This window comes from Natator depressus, chromosome 20 (genome assembly GCF_965152275.1).
Source record: "Natator depressus isolate rNatDep1 chromosome 20, rNatDep2.hap1, whole genome shotgun sequence".
Lineage (NCBI taxonomy): Eukaryota > Metazoa > Chordata > Testudines > Cheloniidae > Natator > Natator depressus.
Window position 1 is genome coordinate 3,484,072 of NC_134253.1, and position 24,376 is coordinate 3,508,447.

Sequence of the window (24,376 nt, forward strand, 5' to 3'; positions counted from 1 at the left end):
TCCTGGCTGTACTGGAGTTACTCCAGATTTGCACCAGTGTAAATAAGATGTTATCAGTGTAGCAATTCATCCTGGCAAAAGGGGCTGGACTGGCAGCTCCCGCTAACATCCCTGTTTATCCAGAGAGCCCTGCAAGGCCAGGATGGAGAACATGGACATTTCTTTATTATTATTACGGGGGGAAGGGGGAGATGCATGACTCAGTTTCCCCACTCCCTTTGGATTGTCAACCCCAGGGAAGGAAGGGGTTAATTCCTCCTCACAGCCTGGATGGGAAGGGTTGGGCTGCTAGTCCAGGTGGCTGGCTGGGCTGGGCTGACTGAAGAAGAACTGGCCCCATGTGCATGGTGGCCTGGACAATAAGGTAGGGTTGCTAACTTTCTAATTGCACAAAACACCCTTGCCCCGCCCCTACCATGAGGCCCTGCCCCTTCTCAGGGGCCCCACCCCCCCTCCCTCCATCGCTCGCTCTCCTCCACCCTCACTCACTTTCACTGTGCTGGGGCAGGGGGTTGGAATGTGGAAGGGGGTGAGGGCTCTTGGGTGGGGCCAGAAATGAGGGGTTCAGGTTGCGGGAGGGGGCTCTGGGCTGGGGCAGGGGGTTAGGATGTGGGAGGGGGTGCGGGCTCTGGGAGGGGGCACAGAGCTGGGGCAGGGGGTTGGGGTGTGGGATCTGGGAGGAAGTTAGGGTGCAGGAGGGGGTCCGACCTGGGGCATGGGGTTCAGTTGGGGTGTGGGGTCTGGGAGGGAGTTAGGGTGCAGGAACGGGTTCCGACCTGGGACAGGAGGTTCAGGGTGTGGTCTCCAGCCAGGCGGCGCTTACTTCAGGCAGCTCCCGGTTGGTGGCACAGCAGGACTAAGGCAGGCTCCCTGCCTGCCCTGGCTCCACGCTGCTCCCAGAAGTGGCCGGCATGTCCCTGCGGCCCCTAGGTGGAGGTGAGGCCAGGCGACTCTGCGCGGTGCTCGCGCCTGCAGGCACCGCCCCCACATCTCCCATTGTCTGCAGTTCCCGGCCAATGGGAGCTGCAGAGCCGGCGCTTGGGGCAGGGGCAGCGCACAGAGCTCACTGATCGCACCTGTGCGTAGGAGCCAGAGGGAGATGTTGCTGCTTCCTGGAGCTGCATGGAGCCAGGTAGGGAGCCCGCCAGCCCCGCGCCAACTGGACTTCTCATGGACCAGTCCGCAGTGTTGTCCAGAGTCACCAGGGTCCCTTTTCAACCGGGCTTTATGGTCGAAAACCAGACGCCTGGCAACCCTACATCAAAGGCCAGAGTAGTTGCGGAAGCAGCTCCTGGAAAGCCAAGACTGAGAGGTGAGGAAGGACGGGGGTTAAGATCTCTCCCTGCAGCACCGAGAAGGAGATGAATGCTGGAGCTTTGGCTCGCGGGGCCGGTGATGCTCCCAGAGCAGACTCTCGGTCCAGCTCTGCTCTGACCAGAGAGCCCCCAAAGGCTGGATTCCAGCTGACCAGCTGCGGTCTCTGCCCTGGGGCTGGGCCCGTCTGGGCTCCCTGGAGAGCCGGGAACCCCAGGTGCGAGAGCCTGAGGGCCCCATCCCCGGGCAGTGGAGCCGCAAGGCTCAGCTTTGTAAAAAAACGGACGATCCAGAACACTTGGTGTCCAGACACGTGTCCCCTGGACGGGGAGAGGGGAGGGCCGTCCCCACGACCCCTTCAGCCCCAAGCCTCTCCGCTGGGGTGCTCCTTTGGGCCACGTGCGGCTGAGCGAGCCCAAGAAAGCCCAGTTCCCAGCTGCGGCCGGAGGCAGCTTCCAGCCCTTCACAAGCGGGCTGGGGTCTCTGCCCGGGGTCTGAAGAGGTGGCAAATGTCGCAGGCCTGGCTGGCTCAGGGAAAAGTCGTCTCTGGGGGACGTGCCCCTGTGGACGGAGCACTCTCGAAGTGGAGTGTTTCCTTCCCACTTTCCTGGGTTCACCGTCACCGCCTCAAAACGTTCCAAACCTCCATCCCTCCCCCGCCCCCCGAATTTCCACTCCATGGACGTTTCAACTCTTCATCCCCATTCGGGCCGAAACCTCATTTCAGATGTTGGACCTCCTGGCTTCTGACCCATCCCGGCCACCAGTATGGGTTCGCACAGACCCCATCTCTGCAGCCCCCCAGGCCCCGGGCCAGGCCAATGTTCCGCAGTTCAGTTCCCTAGCGAGAGCCGCGGCCAGCTGCGCCCGCGGCCCATGGCAGCGAATCAAAGCCAGATTCCACAATGTTTCCCCGCTTATCTCACTGGACCAGGGGCAGGCTGACTAGATAAGGGGGGATGTGTCTGTGTGTGGCGGGGGAAGGGGGGCAAAGGTTATTCTGGCCAGTCCGACACCCGGGACCCATTATGTAATCTTACGGGCGTCCGTCCTCACAGCTTGGCTGTAACTTACACCTGGGCACAAGGGGCCCCTGCCCTGGGGACATCATACAGCAGCTAACCTGGTGCAAAGGTGCTAGGGGAGGAGGTATCCCCCGTGCCCCCAGGAAAACCCCCACGCAGAGGGCCCTGACCGGCCTCCACAGCAGGAAGTGCTGGGGGCAAGGGCAGGAGGGGGCGTGACTGGACCTGCACCCCAACCAGGGGCCACACTTTAGGGTGAAGTTGGCCAGTGCTGGGGCCACACCAGCCCCTGAATGAGCAAGGCACAAGCCGGTCCCTGCGCAGGGAGGAAGCTACGGCTTTGAGGCCCCCCCCTCCCCTGCAGATGCCCCGATGCAAAGGTCCTGGGAGCGGCACTGGGCCTGTAGCCGGCGGCACCGAGGTGAGAGGGGGAGCCCTGCTCCTGTGTTGGAGGCCACAGTACAGGCCTGCGGCTACGCTGTGCCACTGGGCACCTGCCCTCTGGCAGGGGGGAAGTTAAAGGGAGTCCAGACAAAGTCAGCAGCCTTCTGCATGCCCACCCCAAGCAGAGGCCTGCGTCGGGGGAAGCCGCCAAGAGAAGAGCAAAGCAGCAGCCCGGCTCCCATCTCAGAGGGCCTGGCCGGCCCAGGCTTCCGGCTTGCAACCCCCGGCTTCGCTCAGAGTTGCAATCCCGCTCCTCCGGGTACAGCCCTGCACTGGCCAGGGCCCCGCGTCCCCTTCGAGGACTCGCTCGTCTTCTGGCTCGACCCACCTCCCAGGGGCACCGGGTTGAGGCCGATTGTGCCCAGAGAGCTCCAACTCCTCCCTGACTGGGGGGATCTGGCCCCTCAGCGGCCCCTGGAACAGACCGTTCCTTATGCCCACGCAGCGTGCGGCACGGCTCCCCGAGTCCATCACAGCCCCAGCTGTGCAGCATTTGCTCAGCCTTGCGGCTCTGGAAGTCCCCAGTTCAATCCCTGCTGCGTCAGCCAAGCGGGCGCCTGCCCCTTGCAACGGCACCTGGAGCTGGCCCCTGGTGGCCCTATCGCTCCATGGCCTAGCTGGAAAGCTCCTGGCCCAGCCAGGCCTCAGCCCTGCCCATCGTGGGGTGGGCAGCATCCAGGGGCCCAAGGCCAGTCCTGTACGTCAGGGGATCGATGTCATCTGGGGCCCAAGGCCGGGTTTGCACAAAGCCGAAGGGATGTTGTGTTTTTATTTATCCCTCCCTGTCTGTGTTTGTTCAACAAACAGCTTCTCTGCGGCCAGGGATGCTGGGGAGGATCCCATGCCGAGTCGCCCGGAGCCCTGCGGGTGGACAACATGGACCCTCTATCCTGCCTCAACTGGGCAGCGGCTCTGCATGGCAGAAGGAGTCCGTAAGGTTAAAAGCCGGGCTGGTGCATTATGATCATCTTGTCTGACCTCTTGGGGAATGATTATTATTGTAGTAGCACCTCTAACCTCCATTGTGCTGGGTGCCAAAGGGCTCACAGGCTAAGCAGACAAAGGTTGGGAGGGGAAACTGAGGCACGGAGTGGGCAAGTGACTTGCCCCAGGCCCTACAGTGGCTCAGTGGCAGAGGACTCCTGGGCCCTGGGCTGTAATGGTTCTAGCTTCCAGCCATGGGCGCTTATCCTGCCCTGTCTGGCATCTGAGAGCCCCGTCCCAGCAGGAGCATTCACCCCATGGAGGCATCAATTGAGGCCCAGCTGTGCCTTCTCTCTACGGGATGCGCCGGAGTCCCTCCGTGCTGGGTGCGTTCTCCAGCCTTCAGTCTGTGCGTGTAGCTCTTTCGTCTTCTGCTCACCGGCTTGAAGCCAGCATGTGCTTTGTAGCCCCCCTGGCGGCGTCTACATCGCACACGAAGGCTGGGATCTGACACAAGTGTGCCAAGCCCCCCTTCGTCTGCACACAAATCAGTCTGTGCACTCAGGATCCAGGTCGTAGGACCCTGCTAGGGGGGTGGGTCCAAGCCCTCTCGCTCTGCAGTGCGGACGCAGCGCAAGCCGCAGACCTGAGCCGGAAGGGCTGCGTAGCGTAGCATGGACGCTGGGAGGGGGCACTCTACCAGCAAGCGAGGCATATGGCTGGAATATTTATAACCCTCACGCACTTCCCGTGCGGAGTGATTCAGAACCAAAGGGGCTGCATTTGGCTTTATGTGTGAACGAGGGGCTAGAAAGGAAGCTGAAAGCCAGCAGGGCACAGGGCTGTTCTGCAAGGGCAGAATCAATAACAGCCGCAGCAGCCATCTCTGCTTCTGGAGAGCGATCCTGAGGTGTTTCACAAACTGGGCTCCAAAAGGCAGCCACCTCTGGGGCTGGGCCTGGCAGCTGTTTGCACAGGGATCCCTCGCCCAGCGCTGAGATGCAGCCACCTCTGGGGTGAGACACAGCAGCTGTTTTTAGATCGTTCCATTCATCACTGACATGCAGCTGCCTCTGGGGTGGGGTACAGCAGCCGTTTAAAAGCCACACCCCACCACCCTACAACGGCTTTGGATAAGAAGTGAAGGAAATCCTCATCTCCTGCAGCAGGGGGGTAAGGTGCGGCAGCCAGAGCTCCTCTCTGCCAACAGGACCCCGGGGTCTCTAATAGCCAAAGATTATTCCCTCTTCTCTGCCATTCGGCACGTGCGGAGCGCCCCCTAGGGGCAGCGCACTCCATGCTGACTCTGTGTGGCGGGAAGTGCTCTATTTTAAGCCCGTTTTCATTGGGTTCTCAGCAGCAATTTCCTGTGCGCAATGTTCCTAGAGCGCTGTTAAAAGTCCGGTCGGCGGTACAGCGCGGCTAAGCCAGGCTCCCTGCCCTGGCTCCATGCAGCTCCCGGAAGCGGCCGGCGTGTCCCTGTGGCCCCTAGGCACAGGGGTGATCAGGGAAGCTCTGTGCGCTGCCCCCACCCCCAGTGCTGGCTCCGCAGCTCCCACTGGCCAGGAACCGTGGCCAATGGGAGCTGCATCGGCGGCGCCTGCGGGGGCGGGCAGTGTGCAGAGCCCCCTGGCCCCTGCGCCGAGGAGGCGGACATGGCGCCACTTCCGGGAGCCGCGTGGGGGCAGGGCAGGCAGGGAGCCTGCCTTAGCCCCGCTGTGCCGCCGCCCGGCTGGAGCCCCCACCCCGAACCTCCTCCCACACCCCAGCCGCCTGCCCCAGGTCAGAACCCCCTCCCGCACCCTAACTCCGTCCCGGAGCCTGCACCCCAACCCCCTGCCCCAGCCTGCACCCCCTCCCTGCGGAGAGACTCCTGGCTCAGCCCGGCTTCTACTGGCCCAGCCCTGAGTCAACGAGCCAAACTGCGACAGGAGACCCTGCTGTCAGTGAGGTCCCTTCACTCCAGCGCCTCGGCTGATCCAGCCTCCGACCCAGAGCAAGACCCAGAGGAGGCTGCAGGGCCGATATGGCTCAGGGGTGGGGTGGAGAATAAACCAGGCTGGGGCCAAAGGTCCCCTGGACTCTGCGCTTGGGGCTGCCACTGGCCTCTCCCCTCGGCCGGGATCTAGACGCTGCCCATCGCTCCCGAAGGAGCCCATGCCAAGGTCAACAGCCGCGCTGCAAAGGTCCAAGGGCGCCCGTTGCCAGCGGCTGGAGCGGGGTCTCCAGGTAGCGCTGAGTTCAGGGCGTAGGGTGGGAATTCCTCCCAGGGGCCGGTTTCTACCAGGAAAAGGGCTCGGCTCTTGGCTGCTGTCTCGGGGCGATTTCTCACCGTGGGCTGTGGGGGCGGCCCTGGCCCAAGGGGCAGCATGACCGGGCGCTGGAGCCGTTACACCCGGTGAGGATAATCACTGGAGCCCAGCTCCCAGCCCTCCGAGAGTTGGGCCTTTCAGACGAGGCCCCGTCGGCTCCGCAGGGACATTCCTGGCCCCAGGGGGATTTTCTGAGGAAGCGGGGAGGGGCAGAGTTCTCAGCCAAAATCTCCCCTCCTCTGCTCCCGTCCACCCCTGGAGGCGGGATGGCCGGGTGGGGACAGGGAGGGCACGCCGTCTGGGGCGATGTCATGGGCTGCCCTGGAGTTCGAAGCCTTGGACCCTAAGAACCAGCTTTGCGTTAGAAGGGTGGCACAGAGATTGTCCCTGCAGGCCCCCTTGTGCCTGGATGCGACAATGCGGCCGCTCTGCCTCAGTTTCCCCACCACCATCTTTGGCCTGCTCCAGCATAGAGGTGATCGGGCCCTCTGGCCGAGCCTTCTGGGGTAAGAGCTAATGAACACACCAAGCAAAAGACTCCTCGGTCCCGCTGGGCTTGGTCTCCAGCCCCCTCCCAGCTCGTCCTCTGCCTCCCAGCTGGCTCCAGGGCTCCACGGCCAGGCCACGCCTCTCCTCCACTCAAGCTCTCCAGCAGGCCCCAGTTCTCCTACGGTCCTTGTGTCACGGAGTCCCTGGGCGATGCTCTGGGACTGCTCCTCATGAAGCCAGTCAGGACTCTGGGGCAGTCTCCTTCCTGTGAGCAGCCTGTCTGCAGGACACACAGCTCACACAGCTCACACCTTCCTGGGTCTGACCTTGGAGCATTCAGCATCCTCTGCCCCTCCGTGCGCTTCCCACAGCGAGTCCGCCCAGGTGGGGTCCTGGGGAAGCCAGAGCGTCCTGCCCCCCAACTTCGCAGTCAGATGGGACTGTCAGCCAGCCAGTAAAACAGAGGTTTATTAGACGACAGGAACATGGTCTAACACAGAGCTTGTAGGTGCAGAGAACAGGATCCCTCAGCTGGGTCCTTTTTGGGGGGCAGTGAGCCAGACAACCATGTCTGCACTTCACTCCATGTCCCAGCCAGCCCCAAACTGAAACCCTCTCCAGCCCCCGCTCCTCTGGGCTTTGTCCCTTTCCCGGGCCAGGAGGTCACCGGATTCCTTTGTTCTCCAACTCTTCAGCTCTCACCTTGCAGAGGGGAAGGGCCCAGGCCATCAGTGTCCAGGAAACAGGGTGTCGGCCATTGTCTGTGTCCAGACCCCTGCACACACCTGCCCTCTAGGGCGCTGCAATGATCATACACCCTTACCCCACCACCGAGATACTTAAGAACTGCCTAGGGGAAACTGAGGCACCCCCACACTATTCAGAGGAAACATTAAGAACAGTCCCACTTCGTCATACCTTGGTCCAAGCTGGGCTCTTTGCCCCACACGGGCGCCCCGCCTCCCCCCCGTCTGCTCTCCGTCCCACACAGCCGCTGTCCTCTGGGCTTGCTGCTCTCAGCACAGGTGTAGCGGGTTGGGGCTAAGTGGGCCCAGAGTTGCTCTTTAACCCCTTCCTCTCCGGCGTGGAGCTGGTCTAACCCATCACAAGGGGAGTTTGGCTGGCGCCCCTGAGCATTGGGGCCAGCTGGGCGCTTCCCACTGGCTTGCTGGTAAAAATCCTCGTGGGCTGGGAGATCATGTCATGGGGGTATCAAGCCAGAGGGAGCAAACGGCAGGCCTGGGAATAGAACCCAGAAGTCCTGACTCCTGGACCCCTCCCCTCCAGACTCCACTCCCTTCCTCAGGTGGGGGTCTGTCTAATGGGGGGGAGGGGCTCCAATTAGCTTCCTTCGGAGCAGCGATCTTCTTGGCCCTGCCGCCTCGGGGAGGGAGGGAGTGGCTGCGTTGCGACACTGGTGGGGTATCAGGGCACAGCCGGGGCTCTGGGCACCCACCCCATGGGGTGCCCAGCGTGGGAGCTGCCGGGGCCTGGCAAGCTGGGGACACAGAGGAGGCAAAGCGGGGTTCTCCGATGGGCTTGATCCAGCAGGCTCAGGTTCCCCAGTGGCTCCCAGTCCGGGACCAGCTGCCCCAGAGACCCAGCTCCGGCGCCGGCTGGCCGAAGGTGCCCTGCCAGGCTCGGGGTGTGGCTCTTTGCCAAATCCAGCAGTGGGGAGGCAGGTCAGTAAAATGGGGCGTCACGTGATACCTCTCCCCCCTCCCCAGGGCAAGTCGTTGGGATCCTTCAGACCTAGCTCATTAGCGCGACGGCTGCACAGACCCAAAGCCACACACGGCGCAACCACTAGAGGGGGACACTGAGCCAACACTCCGTGGGCTGCCGGGACGTGGCCTCCAGCAGGGGGTGCAATAGGAGGGACCCCAAGGGAGCAGAATGGGGGGGAGGGGCAGCCGGTAAAGCCCCAGAGGAGGGGGGCAGAGACCCGCACGGGACATGAGGCCCAGAGCAGAGAGCTTTGCCCAGGCCTGGGGAGGCTCCCCAGGAGATGGCTAAGCCCCCAGGCCACTGCCCTGCCTGTAATGCTGGGCAAGACCCACACCCATGGGGTCCCTCCAAGGGCACAGCAGCCCCTGTGGGTGCTAGACGTGCTGGGGGCCAGCTAGAGAGAGGGGGCAGCATGGTGTGCGCCAGGGGGCACGGCGGGCAGAGGTTTCCCTATGGCTGGGCTCTAGGAGGCTACGCCGGGGATCGCACCGGGGATCGGCAGAGTTAGACTCACAAGCTGCTGCAGCTTGGACCCTGTGGGGGCAAAAACACGCAGTGGGTCCCAGCACGTGCGGCACCCCCCACTACTGCTAGGTGGCGCTAGCATCCCAGGCGATAGGCAGGCCCCCAGTCTTGGGCCCTAAGTAGCCGGGCATTACGGTACCTCTGACCCAGCCCTGGGGCACGGGGGGCAGGAGGGTGTGCGGAGCCAGAGGCCGGGGGCTCCGTCCTGGTGCAAGTGGACGAGGGGCTCGGGGTGACCCTGCGTGGCTCATGCCCCCTCGGTGCCAGACGTGGGGCGCAGGCTGCAGGGAAACGTGGGAGCGTCTCCTATTCCGGAGCCATCGCAGCCTGGACGGGGGCCGGAGCGGGACGTCCTGGTGGCGGGTGGTCTCCTCTTGCAGCGACCAGGAGGGCAAAGGAAGAAGAGGCACTGACCTTGCTGGGTTTATCTGCTCTGGCCCTGGGCCTGCTCCCCACTCCGCTCCCTGGGACGGGGGCATCGGCTGCACTGAGGCTGGGCCAGGCCCAAGATTTGGAGAAGCAGCAGCTGGTCTATGGCCAGATTGAACGGTTCTTGGGCTCGTTCGTTCACAGAACCAGGCCCCAAGGCTCTGGGGGGGGTTAGCACCAAGACCCCCCAGAATGGAGCAGGACTCGGGCCCGGGAGCTCCCCACCCCTTGCCCAGTTTCCGGGGGCACCTCCCCTCCCGCCATGAGCTGTACTGCAGCCCCCTGCCCCGAGTGGCTGCCCACAAGCAGGGCTTGCGTCCCCACCCTGTGCCCTGAGCTCCTGGCAGGTCTGGCACTCGGTGCTGGGTGCCCTGGGAGGCAGAGAGTGGCCCTGGTTGGCAGCACCCTCTGTGCCCTCTGCTCTTGCAGGCAAATCCCAGCCTGCCAGAGGCTCCCACAGGGCCCCGAATGCAGAGAAGCCAGCTGTGCGTTTGCCATCAGAGAAAGCTGCCAGCCCTGGGGGGATCTGTCCCACCCCAGCCCAGCAGCGATTGAGGGGGGGGCCACTGAGCTCTGAGGGATCCCTGGGGAACGTGGGGGGGCTAGGAGCATCTTGCAGGGACAGACTCGCTACAAAGCCGCGTGCGCCCAGAAGGGAAAATGCCCTGTTGTGCTCGCTGCCACAGCGCCATGGGGATGGGCACATTGGGGCTAACAAGACCAGCTGGCCAGGGCGCAGCCGGTCTTCCTCATTCGAGCGACACGGGGCCCACAGCAGCATCACCTTGGGATGGGACCTGCGTGTGCCCGTCAGGGCCGGGGGGGGGCAGGGGGGGCTTTGACAAAGCGGGACTCTTCTTAATGTTTCCTCTGAATATTGTGGGGGTGCCTCAGTTTCCCCTATGCAGTTCTTAAGTATCTAGGTGGTGGGATAAGGGTGTATGATCATTGCAGAGCCCTAGAGGGCAGGTGTGTGCAGGGGTCTGGAAGTGAGCTGTAGCTCGCGAAAGCTGATGCTCAAATAAATTGGTTAGTCTCTAAGGTGCCCCTAGTACTCCTTTTCTTTTTTAGAGAATGGCCGACACCCTGTTTCCTGGCAACTGATGGCCTGGGCCCTTCCCCCCTGCAAGGTGAGAGCTGAAGGGTTGGAGAACAAAGGAATCCGGTGACCTCCTGGCCCGGGAAAGGGACAAAGCCCAGAGGAGGGGGGGCTGGAGAGAGTTTCAGTTTGGGGCTGGCTGGGGACAAGGAGTGAAGTGCAGATGTGGTTGTCTGGCTCACTGCCCCCCAAAAAGGACCCAGCTGAGGGGTCCTGTTCTCTGCACCTACAAGCTCTGTGTTAGACCATGTTCCTGTCGTCTAATAAACCTCTGTTTTACTGGCTGGCTGAGAGTCCCGTCTGACTGCGGAGTTGAGGGGCAGGACCCTCTGGCCCCCCCCGGACCCTGCCTGGGCGGACTCGCTGTGGGAAGCGCAGGGAGGGGCAGAGGATGCTGAATGCTCCGAGGTCAGCCCCAGGAAGGTGGAGCCGGGTGAGCTGTGTGTCCTGCAGACAGTCTGCTCCCAGAGAGGAGACTTCCCCAGAGTCCTGCCTGGCTTCATAGGGAGCCATCCCAGAGCATCGCCGGGGACCCCGTGACAGGGGGCACAGAAAGGATCCCCACCCACTCCTCGGCCTGGCTGCTGTGGTGTGTTTTAGCCAGCTCCCCGCCTCCCGCACCTGCAGGACGTGGTCCCGTCAGGGGCCGGGAGCCACAAAGGGCGGCCTGTGCCCTGCATGCCCCTGGCTGGGGCCATCGTGGTGCCAGGTGGGGCTTCGGGCTTTGCTTTCTTGGAACAGTTTAATAAACAACAACCCTTATGCAACGCGAGCCGCGGCTCTCAAAATACTGTATCGGCCCTTGCCCTGCATTCCCCCCTGCCCTTTGGCAAGGTAGGGCCGTGGGGCAGGGGAGGGGGGCGCCCCTGGAGGTGTGCCTGGTGCAAACTGGCAGCCCAAGGGCTTGATGGTGCTGGAGTCCCGAGGCATGGGAGGGGGCTAGCGCCTAGAGCCTGGGACCCCCTGGCATTAGCCAGACAGGGAGCAGAAACGGGGAGACTGGCCCTGGCCTTGCCAACCAGAGAGGGCCAGGAGCTTTCACCTGCAGCAGGGTCCCGTTCTCACCCTGCAGTGAGGGGGGGAAGGCTGCAGGGGGCACCCTGCGGGGCAGGTGTCGTGAGATTTCCCCAGCCCCCAATTCTGGTGCACAGAGGGTGCGAAACTCTCCCGGGTCAGCCTGTAACTGCTGCCACCTGCCGGCTCCCCGGGCTGCTGGCTGCCAGGCTCCGGGCCTGGCCTGGGAGCTCACCGAGGAACTCCCCCTTCCTCCTTCCCCAGACTGCACCTGGGGAGAGCCCAGAGCCAGCTGCAGCCTGTGGCGTCCCTCCCGGCCTGCCAACACACAGGCCGGCACCGCGCCCATCCATCCCCTACTGCGCTCTGTGCCAAGGCAGGTTTCCCCACATGCCTGCTTGGGTGCCAACCCAGGCTTCAGACCCAGCCCCCTGGGGAGCAAGGTCCTGCACTTTGGCTGGCACCCATCGGTAGCTCGTTAGCGCTGGCTGAGCTTAACGACAGCCTGGCAGCGCCCTGCCCAGCCCGCTGCTCACTGCCCCCCGATACCACCTCGCTCCCGCCTCATGCAGGAGGCCGTGATTGCCCCAGCTTGGGGGTCTTTGCTGCCCCTGGGAGTCGCCCCCTCGCACTGGGACAGCGCACGCGTGCAAATTGCATTTTCCTGGTGGCTGGAGCCCCCCACAGCACCAACTCTGTGTGTGTGTGCGTGCGTGTGCGTGTGTCCCCCTGTGTGCACAGGGGCGGGCGTGCATCCGTGTGTGTGGCACCAGTTATGAGACACCCCGCGCCCGCAGGAGCTGGGCAGCGGCAGCCCGGTGCCAAGTGCAGCATGCAGGCCCCAGTGACAGCGCCGTGCCAGGGCTCATGCCTCGCTGTTGACATTCCTGGGTTATTCTGGGAGTGCCACAGACTTTGGCCCCAGCCCCGCGGTTGCATCATGCCTCCTGGGGGCTTTTTCCCAGACGGCCTGGTGAACCTGCCGTGTTTACCCTCTGCCCCCAGAGCTCAGTTTCCGAGACTTTGGATGCCAGCGCGTCCCAGTCCGGGTCAGTGTGCCAGGCTCTCCCGAGCCAGGGGAGCTCCCCTCCAGACACTGCGCTGCCTGCTCCTCCTCCCCCAGGCTCCTGGCACTCGGGATACGACCCCCCCCAATTGGCACCGAGTGGCGAAGGACGTGATCGTGCTCTGCAGCGCCCCGGCAGGAACGGGGAGCTGTACCTGCTACTTCCCAGGCTGAGCAGCCCGACTTGGGGAGCAGAAATGGACTCCAAACCCCAGCCGGGCCCGCGCTGAGCCGGGCTGGGCCAGGACTCGCTCCCCCTCGGCCAGGCGCGGCGGGGCTGAGCGGGAGTCAGCGGCCTGTCCCCGGCTGGTGCAGTCATTCTCTGCAGCTTTCACGCACTGGCAGCATCCCGGCCTGGCTGCCCCCCACCCCGGACAGCTGCCCCCCAGCTCTCCATGGTGTCAGGACCAAGCAAAGGCCACATGGCAGGATCCTCACAGCAGGGCCAGTGGCCGTGGCTGCAAGTGGCCTTGGCTGCTGAGAACAGCCCAGGGCTCCTGGTGTCAGGCCCCGGTGCCAGCACCAGCGCCCCGAGAGGGAACCTTACTGCTAACAGGGCCGCTTATCTGGGACTGATAGCCCTTTGGTGATAAGGGTGCTCGCATTCAGGAGGGAGGCAATCCTGCCGTGGGGGTGGGCAGAGCCTGAGCCCCAGCTCCCTCGCCCTCCTCCCTCCTCTGCCCCCCCACTTCGTCAACTGTTAGGGGGGGCCCGTGGATCGAGGGGTGGGGGCTGGCTAGTGAGCAGTGGCCCCTGCTGGCCCCCCGAGCCCGCAGGAGGTAGGCGGAGAAAGGAGAAGCCTGGCAAAGGACCGTTAACCCCGGTGCCCCTTCCCTCTGCCCCCTCAGTGCCTGGGCATGCTGCGCAAAGAACGGCAGTCCTAGCTGGCACCGGGCAATGCCCCCGGCCCCCGGAGGAAACACCAAGGGGCATCGGTGGGGGAGGGTTCCTGCTCTGTGCCCCCCAGCACATCCCGACTTCCTGGGCAGTGCAACCGTCTCCCTTCTTGCATCATGCCCCTTCCCGGGAGCCCTCAGCACCTGTTCCTGGCCGGGGGAGGCAGCACCCCCCAATCCCCCCCCCCCGGCCCCGGCAGCACCCGCCCCCCGGGCCCCAGGTGCCGGCCAATCGCAGCAGGCAGGAGGGCAGGGCCTGCCCCCATGACTGACAGGTGCCTGGAGCCTGGACAGTCAGCACCTCAAGCCGAGCCCTGAGTCGGGCTCCCTCGGGCGAGCAGCACCCGTCTCCGCCCCTGGCACCCGGGCAGTGGCCGTGGCGAGCGGCTCCTCGCATGGCAGGCGGACGCGGGGCAGCCCGGGCGTGACGGCAGGAGGCAGGCTGGCCGGGCAGAGCTCGGAGACGGATCCTGAGAGCCTGGCACCGTCCCTACCCCCCTGCCCCACTCGGCTCTAGATGGCTCCTGGCTCCGGCGCGTGGCTGGAGAGGAGCGGGCAGCCCCCAGGGGGTTGGCTAGCCCTGGCTGCCCTGGCCCTGCTGTGGGGATCCTCGGTCCAGGGAGGAGGGAAGCCGGGGTGCCCGGCGTGCAGGATGCCCACCCTGGAGCCGGGCACGGAGAGGCGCTTCCTGCTCGAGCTGGCCAAGCGGCAGGTCCTGGAGAAGCTGCACCTGATGGAGAGGCCCAACGTCACCCAGCTGGTGCCCCGCCTGGCCGTCACCAACGCCCTCCGGCGTCTGCATGTGGGCCAAGCCCAGCGGGACAGGCAGCCGGGGCCCTTCGCCCCCTGGGACGGCCCCGAGGCCGACGAGCTGGGCTACGAGATCATCAGTTTTGCCAAGACAGGTGGGTGCCGCAGACGGGGACCCGAGGCTGGCAGGGGGGCGGGGCGGGCAGGGACAGGGCTGGGGCGTGAGCCGGGAACAGGCTGCGATGGGGAGCGGGACGGAGCCAGCGGCTCGGCCCCACCAAAAGGAACTTTGCCGATTGCAGGTGGGAAAACCTGGGGTCCGGAGAGCAGAGAAGGGGGGTGAGTGGGGAGGAAGAGGGCCTGGGGGGAGGCCCAGGCTGCTCTCAGGACAGACGATGCTGGGCAGGGGGGGGAGGCGCAGACCCCCTTCCCTTCCCCAGCTATGAGGACCCCACAGAATTACCAAGCCCTTCCCAAGGGCTGGATAGTGCCACAGGATCACTCCTGGGTTCTGCCCCCACCTCTGGGAGGGGAGTGGGGTCGAGTGGTTATAGTCGGGGGGCGGCTGAGAGCCAGGACTCCGGGGTTCTGTCCTCAGTTCTTGGAAGGGAATGGGGTCTAGTGGGTTAAGTGCAAGGCTGAGCGTCAGGACTCCTGGGTTCTATCCCCACTTCTGGGAGGGAAGTAGGGTATAATGGTTAGAGCAGGGGAGGCTGGGAGCCAGGACTCCTGGGTTCTATCCCCAGCTATGGGAGGGGAATGGGGTCTAGTGGTTGGAGGGTGGCTGGGCGCCAGGACTCCTGGGTTCTGTCTCCTGTTCTTGGAGTGGAACGGGGTCTAGTGGGTTAAGAGCAAGGCTGGGCGTCAGAAATCCTGGGTTCTGTCCCCAGTCAGGGGAGGGGAGTGGGGTCTAGTGGTTAAAGGGGGGGGGCAGGGCTGGGAGCCGGGACTCCTGGGTTCTAAGCTCAGCTCTTCAGTGAGTCACTTTCCCCCGTGGTGGAACTGGCTCCCCAAGGGTGTGATTCCTGCTGGTTTCCCAGCTGGGATGGTCTGTGGATCTCTGAGGGGGGGAGGTCTCTGGACCAGGGTACATCGTGGCCGTGCCGAGGGCCCAGCTGCACCAGGCTGGCAGCTGGGGGAGTAAGGGAGAGATCTGGGCTCTGCCCCCACCCCAGCACTGGCAGAACTGCCGGCATCCCACCGCTCCTGACACGCAGGGGAGGGGGCCTCTGGGGCTGGCTGGGGGACAAACAGCCCCCCACTGGAATCTATTTCCCAGGGTATCAGCCCCACCCCCACCCCAGCCCCATGTATGGGTGGCTGGAGTCATCTGCAAACCCATCCCCCTATGGGCCACTGCTGCCCATCCCCACACGGGAGGTCCCCAGCACTGTCTCCCGTCCAGGGGCCCCCAGCCCATTGGCTTTTGGCCCCGGAGCTGAGTCGGTGGGGGGTGAGGGGGTGAGGGCATCCTTGGCTCCTTGCTGCCAGGGTTCTCCTATGCGGGGCGCTAGAACGCCACCTCCAGGGAAGGGACACGCCAGAGCTTGGTGGGGGCAGCGGGTCAGAGACAGCGCCCCCCCCCCCGTGGACGGGCCTCCCAGGGGAGCCCTGTCTTGGGTGGGGGCAAAGCCGCCCTGGGTCTCGGGGGACTTGGCTGGGCAGGGGCCCGAGGCTGGAGCCCCTGGGGGGGCAGTGAGCCAGGGAGCAGGGAGGCTGGTGCCAGCTGCGAAGACGGGCGCTCCCCGCCTGGCACCGCCCCCCTTTCTCACAGCCCCTCTCTCCCCACAGAGTTCTCCTCTCCCTCCAGCATGGGGCTGCGTTTCCAGTTCAGCCAGGGCACGGGCCAGGATGTCCACATCCTGCAGGCCCAACTGTGGCTCTACGTCCGGGCCCCCCAGAGCGGGCTGTCCCCGGTCACGCTGCGGGTCTCCCAGGCGGGGGTGCTGCTGAGCGAGAGGCAGCTGGAGGCCCGGGCCGGCGGCTGGCACACCGTCGCCCTCCTGCCTGCGCTCCAGGCCTTCTTCCGCGGGCAGGAGAAGACGCTGAGGCTCGAGCTGGAGTGCCGTGGGTGCCAGGCCAATGCCACGGCCGGGAGCGACGCCGGCAGCTCCCACCAGCCCTTCCTGGTGGCCAAGGCCACGGTGCGGAAGCCAGGGCAGCAGGTGGCCAAACGCAGCCTTCGCTGCGACCAGACCTCCGACCTATGTTGCCGCAAGGACTATTACGTGGACTTCCGGGACATCGGGTGGAACGACTGGATCATCAAGCCAGAGGGCTACCAGATCAACTACTGCATGGGCCAGTGCCCGCCCCACGTGGCCAGCAGCCCGGGCATGGCCTCCTCCTCCCACACGGCCGTGCTCAACCTGATCCGGGCCCACAACCTCCAGCCGGGCGGGCAGTCCTGCTGTGTGCCCACGCACCGCCGGCCCCTCTCCATCCTCTACTTCGACCGCAACAGCAACATCCTCAAGACCGACATCCCGGACATGATCGTCGAGGCCTGCGGCTGCAGCTAGGGGGCAGCGTGGGGGGCCTGGACGGGGGGGCCCAGCTGCCCCCGGAGAGGTGGGGGGCGGGGGCATTGTGGGGAATCTCCCGCCGCTGTTCGGCGGGGTTGGCGCAGACAGATGGAGTCTTCTCTGTCGCGTGCCCGCCATGGCACTGCCCCAATGCCCTAGGGCGCCGTTCGGGAGACGCCGGGTCCGGGATTGTTCTGGACTGTCACTCCCGGGACCCAGGAGGAGGCTGGGAGTGGTTAACGCGAAACATCTCTTGGTGTGTGTGTGTCGGGGCGGGGGGGGAGCAGGCAGCTGGCTACACCCTCCCCCCCACCCCCCCGCACACACACATTTCAAGTACAAGTGTGCAAGAAGGAAACTGGGCCAGGTGCCAACTGGAGGAAAGGTCTCCGGGCCAGCTGGGGGCCAACGCCCCACGGCACACAGCTCGGCCGCCCCAGCTGGGTATTTCCAGAGCTGGGTGGAAAATTTTGCCAAACAAAGCGGGTGGGTTCGTCTCACCGAGGATGTTTTGATTTTAGGGGGATTGGGCAGAAAACCAGCGATTTCCAGCCGAGAAAAGGAAACCTTTGGGCCCGAAATGTCCAGTGTTGAGATTTTCCTTTTTCCAACATTTTCCCCGGGTGCTTCCCAAGGGCCACGGTGGATCTTCCAAACCCGGCCCAATCGAGCCGGGTTGGTTTCTTACCCGAGCCGCCCATGCTCCACCGTCCAGGGGGTGGCAAGACCCGCCTGCAGGAGGAGGCCAGACAAGCCGGGCACAGCTGGGAACGGCCCCTAAGAACTGTCAGGGCTTTGAAAGCCCCAGTTTCTCATCCCCCAGAAGTTTCCCATGGAAAATGGTCTCTGGTCCTTTCACCCCTTTCTGGGGGGCCGCGGCCAATCGCTGAGCAGGTCTCTGCTCTCCTGGCTGGGGTCCAGCCAGTTCTTCTCCGGCACCGGGCACTGGGCACCGGGCACCGGGCACCGGGCCTGCTGACAGAGCTGGGACCCGCTCGGGTGCAGATTCTCTCGTGGTATTTTTCACATTTCACGCCGTGGCGGTTCTGCTGCCGTGGGACGGACACGGGCAATGCATTGGGGGAGTGTTTACTGCAGGGCACCTCGGGGAGGTGCCACGGACGGAGCAGGGCACGGGGTGGCCGGGGAGGGGGAACCCGCCCCCTGACTCCCCCCCCCGCCGCCCTGCCAAGAAGCCTGGCGCCGAGTTTGCCTTTTTGTATTTTCTTTTCGCACTAATGTAAAAAAAAATATTTTATTTTATTTTATTTTATTATTTCGAGTGACATCTCCAATAAACGGGTGAAAACACAGCGTGTGTGTCCTGAAATTCTCTGCGGATCAGAGACACCGGGATGAGACAGGCTGATGGTACAGCCCAGCCAGTGCCCCTCAGTCCTGAGCCGCAGCCCCCTGCTAGCCCAGCCCTGGGGTTCCCCCCATAGCTTTGCCGGTGCCCCTCACTCCTGACCCGCAGCCCATAGCGATAGTCCAGTCTAGTCATCTTGGCCCAAGGGCTTTAAGCACCACACAGGCGGCCTGAGGTGCGGGGTTCAGGGCTACTCCAGAGCAGATTCCCAGTGACTCAAGCGGCCCACCCTGTGTTTAGCAGCCCCCCAGATCTGCAGCAGGATGCCCTGCGGCTGAGAGGAGAGCAGGGCCTTTGCCGGGGGTGACGCTACCCCGGGTGGGGGCAGGTGGGAATGAGAAGCCAGGAGGTCCCTGGGCCGGTCCTGGGGGGTAAAGCAGGACTTGTGTGCGCTGGGTCCCAGCCCCCGCCCCCAGGGGGCAGCACTGAGTTGCTCCCAGCTGGCGGTTGCTCGGCAGCCTGTGCACAGAACGAGTTCGTCAGGCCTCAGCCCGGCTCCCAGGGCAGGTCCCTGTATCCCAGCAAGTCCCCCAGACATTGGCCCCCGTCTGGACCCGCGCCGCCAGCCCCAGCGGGGAGGCCAAAACCAGGACCAGCCCAGGGGATCGAGCTCGTCTTTCCATGGCTGGCGGGGGAAGGAAGTCGCTGATCGTTGGGGGTCAGGGGCACTGGGCATTGGGGGTCACTAGGGGTTGGGGGAGCTGGGCATAGAGGGTCGCTGGGGGTTGGGGGTCGGAGGAGCTGGGCTTTGGGGGTCGTTGGGAGTTGAGGGTCGAGGGAGCTGGGCGTGGGGGGTTGTTCGGGGTTGGGGGTCAGGGTTGCTGGACATTGGGGGTCGCTGGGGATTGGGGGTCGGGGAGCTGGGCATTAGGGGTTGTTGGGAGTTGGGGGAGCTGTGCATTGGGGGTCACTGGGGGTTGGGGGTCGGGGTTGCTGGGCATTGGGGGTCGCTGGGGGTTGGGGTCAGGAGAGCTGGGCGTTGGGGGTCGCTGGGGGTTGGGGGTCAGGGGAGCTGGGCATTGAGGGTTGTTGGGAGTTGGGGGAGCTGTGCATTGGGGGTTGCTGGGGGTTGGGGGAGCTGGGGGTCGGGGGAGCTGGCGTTGGGGGAGCTGGGCGTTGGGGGTTGCTGGGGGTTGGGGGAGCTGGGGTCAGGGAGCTGGGCGCTGGGGGTTGCTGGGGATTGGGGGGCAGGGGTTGGGAGATGGGGGAGCTGGGCGTTGGGGTTGCTGGGGGTCGGGGGAGCTGGGGCTCGGGGAAGCTGAGGGTCGGGGGTTGGGGGAGCTGCGCATTGGGGTTGCTGGGGGGCGGGGGCTGGGGTTCAGGGGAGCTGTGTAGCATCAGACGCCCCCCCCCCGGGTCTGGTGCAAGCGCTGGCTCAGGGCCGCGTTATCTGGGGCCAAGCCCTGGCCGCTCTCTCGGCCCCGCGCCCAGCACCGCGGGCAAAGGGCGACTTTCATCAGCTCCGGGCGGCCTGAACACGCAGGGATCAGCTGGGGATGCAGCCACCCCTCCCCCAGCCCTCCCCACTGGGAAAGGCCAGGCTGCCCCAGAGTGTTATCCCAGGTGCCCCCCAGTGCCCTTCACTCCCGACCCGCAGCCCCCCGCCAGCCCAGCCCTGGGCTCCCCCCACCCAGCTCTGCCGATGCCCCTCGCTCCCGACCCGCAGCCCCTGCTAGCCCAGCCCTGGGCTCCCCCCACCCAGCTCTGCCGATGCCCCTCGATCCCAACCCGCAGCCCCCTGCCAGCCCAGCCCTGGGCTCCCCCGACCCAGCTCTGCTGGGGCCCCTCACTCCCCACCCGCAGCCCCCCGCCAGCCCAGCCCTGGGCTCCCCCCACCCAGCTCTGCCGATGCCCCTCACTCCCAACCCGCAGCTCCCTGCCAGCCCAGCCCTGGGCTCCCCCCAACCCAGCTCTGCTGGTGCCCCTGGTGTTTAGTGGCACAGGCCTGGAGGGTGCCCCCCCGCTGTGTGTGTGCGTGCGCGTGTGTGACACAGTGACTCAGCAACAGGCTGACACACTAACCTACCCCCAGCCTGCTGCTGTGTGTGGGCAGGGAGGGGGGCTGCCCTTAAGACTTTAATCCACTTCCTCACCCACCCTGTCTGAGCTGCTTTCACTTTCTTAAAGAGACAGCGTGAGCTGGGGGGGAGGGGCCGCTAGCGGGGATGGGGGGGGGCTTCCCCGCTGGGGGAGAAGGAGCAGGAGGCTGGGGGAGGGTGGGGGCCACTGGGTGTCTGTCTGTGTCTCTGTCCTTCCTGTCGTCTGGCCGGTTCGCGCTCCACCCGCAGAGGCTCCTGCAGGAGACGCCCCATGGCGGGACCGGTTCTCGGGGTCTCGCAGGCCCAGCCCGTGCAGCGCTGTGGGGAAGGCGGCATCGAGCCGGGGTTGGGGTCTGTGCCAGGGGAAGGGGTTGCGGGAGCCGTTCTGGGGCAAGCGCGGCCCGGCAGCTTGGCCAGGGTCACGCCGGAGCCAAACCAGGCTAAGCGGCTGAGCCCTGGCCCCGCACAGAACCTCCCCAGCTGGAGCCGATATTTCATCAATGAGCCAAGTCATTGATAAAATATTGACTAGTACCAGACCAGGGCCCGACCCTGCTGGGGCAGGGAGACACCCTCAGCCGGGAGCCCCCGTGCACCCAGGGGCCCTAGGACTTGGGCTACCCTGGCCAGGAAGAGCACCAGGGCCAGCTGGGCTTCCTTAGCTCAGGTCTCCCACCCACCCTGCTCCTTTTCTAGCCGCTGGGACCTTCGTTCCTGCATCTCAGGTGTGCGTGGAGCTGCAGGTGGAAGGGACGAGAGCTGAGGGGCAGCGTTTTGAGAGGATTAGTCCTAGCCCAGCCCTGCTGCCCCACAGACTCAGAGTGAGAGACAGGCCCTGCCCCCAAGAGCTCACAAGGGCTGGGAGGGGAAACTGAGGCATGGAGGCGAGAGGGGGTAAGTGGAGGGCCGGAGGAATTACAGACCAGCAGCCTAACTTGGACACCTGGAAAGATACCAGGAGCCATTATAACAAGCAGTTTGCGGGCATCCAGAGATAACAGGTTGTAAGGAGTTGCCAAACCAACCTCACTTCCCTCCTGGCCTCATGGATGGGGGAAGCTACAGACATGAGACAGCTTGATTTTGGGGAGGTTTCTGACACAGTCCCACATGACAGGTGCACAGGCAGACTAGGGAGATGTGGGCTAGATGAAGTTACTCTCAGGTGGATGCACACTGGCTGAAAGACCATCCAGACAAGTTCGCTATCAAACTGGGAGGGCGTATTGACCGGGGTCCAGCAGGGGTCAGCCCCGGGTCTGGTACTAGTCAAGCAGGGAGAGTGTATTGACTGGGGTCAGCCCCAGGTCAGGGAGGGTGTATTCGGGGGAGAGGGATAGCTCAGTGATTTGAGCATTGGCCTGCTCAATCCTTGTGAGTTCAATCCTTGAGGGGGCCATTTAGGGATCTGGGGCAAAAATTGGGGATTGGCCCTGCTTTGAGCAGGGGGTTGGACTAGATGACCTCCTGAGGTCCCTTCCAACCCTGATAGTCTATGATTCTAGGGGTCAGCCCCAGGTCTGGTACTGGTCAAGCAGGGAGGGTGTATTGACTGGGGGTCCACCCTGGGTCTGGTACTGGTCAATATTTTATCAATGACTTGGATAATGAGGTGGGCAGGGCGCATATACAATGTGCAGAGGCCCCCACGCAGGGAGGGGTTGGAAGCACTGGGGAGGCCAGGGTTAGGAGTCACAATGGGCTGGACGAATTGGAGACCTGGGCTGCCATCAACAAGATGAAATTCAATAAAGCCAAGTGCAAAGTGCGACCCTCGGGAAGGAAAAACCAAGCGCCCCGCTCCACATGGGGGACTCTCTGGCGAGGGGGTCGCACTGCTGCGAAGGAGTCGGGGGGCAGAGCAGCTCACAAATCGAACCCGAGTCAGCCGTGCGAAATCAGCCGTGCGCAGCGGTTGTGAAAAAGGCTGATGTCATCCCAGGGTGCGTGGACGGGAGCGTCGTGCGTCAGACCCGGGGGGTAACTGTCCTGCTCGACTCGGCCCTGGGGAGGCCTCGGCTGGAGTCTGGGTCCGGTTCTGGGCCTGCACGTGACGAGAGAGGTGGATAAATTAGAGCAAGTCCAGAGGAGAGCGACGAAGACGATCCCAGAGCCGTGCGGGAAGGTTAAACCCCGGGGCAGGCTTAGTCCTGAGAAGAGAAGCCGGAGGGGGGCCGGAGAACTGGGGCTGTGTTAGGGGCTGTGTAGTGGGGCAGCTGCCCCACTCCAATAGGCAGGGTTTAAAGCAGCCCTGGAGAGGGCTGCGGTAGGAAAAGCAGTGAGAGCAGCTGAGGGAGTAGCTGGCCACAGGTGTGGCCGGCTCAGTCAGGGCCCAGCTGGCCCTGATAAGAGGGCTGGGGGCCAGGAGACAGAGGTCTCACTCCAGCCCTGCACTGGGAGGGACTTGGCTGCCTGGGAGCGCAGGGTACCTGGAGCAGCGCAGGGCTGGGGAAGGGCAGGAGGGGTGGGGGAGCTCCTGCCTGGCAACTCCCCAGGTGGAGGCCTATGGAGGCTCTGGGGCTGCAGAGGGGCAGGCTGGGGATAGGCAGAGGCAGCTGGTCCGACCCCCTTGCCTGTGACGAGTGGCCATTACACTGCAGACTGCCCCAGTGAGCGGGGGCTAGATGATGACTGGCAGTAGCCCCTGAGGCAAGGTGGGCATAGGGGGAGGGGGTTCCCCTGGGAGGGGAGACCCAGAGAGTGGGGTACTGCTGGGGCAGAACCCGGAGGTAAAGGGCACCGGGGTCCGGGAGGGACATGGCGGGGCCTGAGGCAGGTGAGACACCGGCCAGCAGGGGGCGCTCTGAGGCTGAAGAGCTAATTCCCAAGACGACCAGCGGGAGGCGCCGTGCCGGTGCATCCTCGCTCCGCTACAGGCTGTGATAAAGGGGCTGGTGATCGATTGTTCTCCGTGGCCACCGGTGGCAGGACAAGAACAACGGCAAAAGCTGCTGGCCTCCGAGCGGCTGAAGCTCTGGAACGGGCCCCGGGGGGGGCCGGGAATCCCCATCCGGGCAGATCTAGGCTCACCTGGGCCTGCCTCAGCGCAGGGGGCTGGACGGCGCTCAGGGTCCCGCGGGCAGCCACCCGGGAGCAGGGGTCAGTGGCCAGGTCTAGGAGCCCAGGCTACCTGGAGAGGGGCAAGGCTGGGACCAAAGGGGCAAGTGGGGGGACCAAAGGCAGGAACCGGGGTTAGTGCAGCCAACGCCTGGCCCGGTTGGGGTGCTGGGCTCCGGCGCCGAGCGGCTGACTCGTCCCAGCCGTGCCGCAGTCTCACGGGGGGGGCGCCAGGGGGGAGGGAGACTGGGCTCTGCCCCCTCCTCACAGGCTCAGGGACCCCGCTGCTGCCCGGGGGTGGAGGGGAAGGGCCTGAGCCAGATTCCGGGCCGTGCCTGGGGAGAGGGGAAGCCTCCAGGCTGCCTTTGCCCCCTCCTGATTCCAGGGGGCTGTGGGGGCGAGACAGCAGCCCCCTGCCCCCCGCACTCCGCGCCCGACGCCAGCCTGCCCCCGACGCCTGTGGGCAGGGAGGGAGGTTGGACCAGGGGGCCTCCCCCAGCTTCGGGCTGCTCCCAAGTGTCACCTCAGGGAGCAGGATTGGGCCCTCACGCTCCAGGCTCACAGGAGCGTGTGCGTGCGTGCGTGTGTGTGTGTGCACGCGCACGTGTTTGCACCACTTCCCCCTCCAGGTTCCCATTTGCCCAGCCCCAGCACCAGGGCAGACGGACCGGTGCTGATCCAAACACCCTCGGCCCTCCGCCCGGTGCACGTTTAGTTGGGGACCACAAGGGGGCGTCTGCACATCACTCCTCTGTCAGCAGGGGCAGAGCTGGGTGGGGGGGAGCCCAGGGCTGGGCTGGCAGGGGGCTGCGGGTCGGGAGTGAGGGGCCCCGGCAGAGCTGGGTTGGGGGGAGCCCAGGGCCGGGCTAGCAGGGGCTGCGGGTCGGGAGTGAGGGGCCCCAGCAGAGCTGGGGGGAGCCCAGGGCTGGGCTGGCAGGGGGCTGCGGGTCGGGAGTGAGGGGCACCGGCAGAGCTGGGTGGGGGGAGCCCAGGGCTGGGCTGGCAGGGGGCTGTGGGTCGGGAGTGAGGGGCCCCAGCAGAGCTGGGGTGGGGGGAGCCCAGGGCTGGGCTGGCAGGGGGCTGTGGGTCGGGAGTGAGGGGCCCCAGCAGAGGTGGGTTGGGGGGAGCCCAGGGCTGGGCTGGCAGGGGGCTGTGGGTCGGGAGTGAGGGGCCCCGGCAGAGGTGGGTTGGGGGGTGGATAGCAGGGATTTGCAGACAATTCATGCTACAAACAGACACCGCGGGTCAGACCCCCAAATGCAGCATGTGATCCCATCCCGGAGGGGGCTGGGGGGCGTCATGCTACCCCCAACACACCACTGGGGTCGGCCTCTCTTACCCTCTGGCCCCGCTCATGGTGTTGGGAAAGTT

At 64.9% G+C, this 24,376-nt stretch overlaps 1 protein-coding gene across 1 annotated transcript; it reads left to right on the forward strand.

Annotated features, from left to right (window-relative positions):
• The first annotated feature begins 13,782 nt into the window (after nucleotides 1–13,782).
• LOC141975156 (inhibin beta C chain-like) lies at nucleotides 13,783–16,537 on the forward strand. Its single transcript, XM_074935353.1, has 2 exons — nucleotides 13,783–14,170; nucleotides 15,807–16,537. Exons 1-2 carry the CDS (start codon nucleotides 13,783–13,785, stop codon nucleotides 16,535–16,537), a joined length of 1,119 nt encoding a protein of 372 aa, XP_074791454.1.
• The last annotated feature ends 7,839 nt before the right edge of the window (nucleotides 16,538–24,376 follow it).

Coding starts and splice junctions, on each gene's coding strand:
- LOC141975156 (XM_074935353.1), top strand. CDS start 13,783: ATGGCTCCTGGCTCCGGCGCGTGGCTGGAGAGGAGCGGGCAGCCCCCA. Junction 14,171..15,806: donor CATCAGTTTTGCCAAGACAG/GTGGGTGCCGCA, acceptor CTCTCCCCACAG/AGTTCTCCTCTCCCTCCAGC.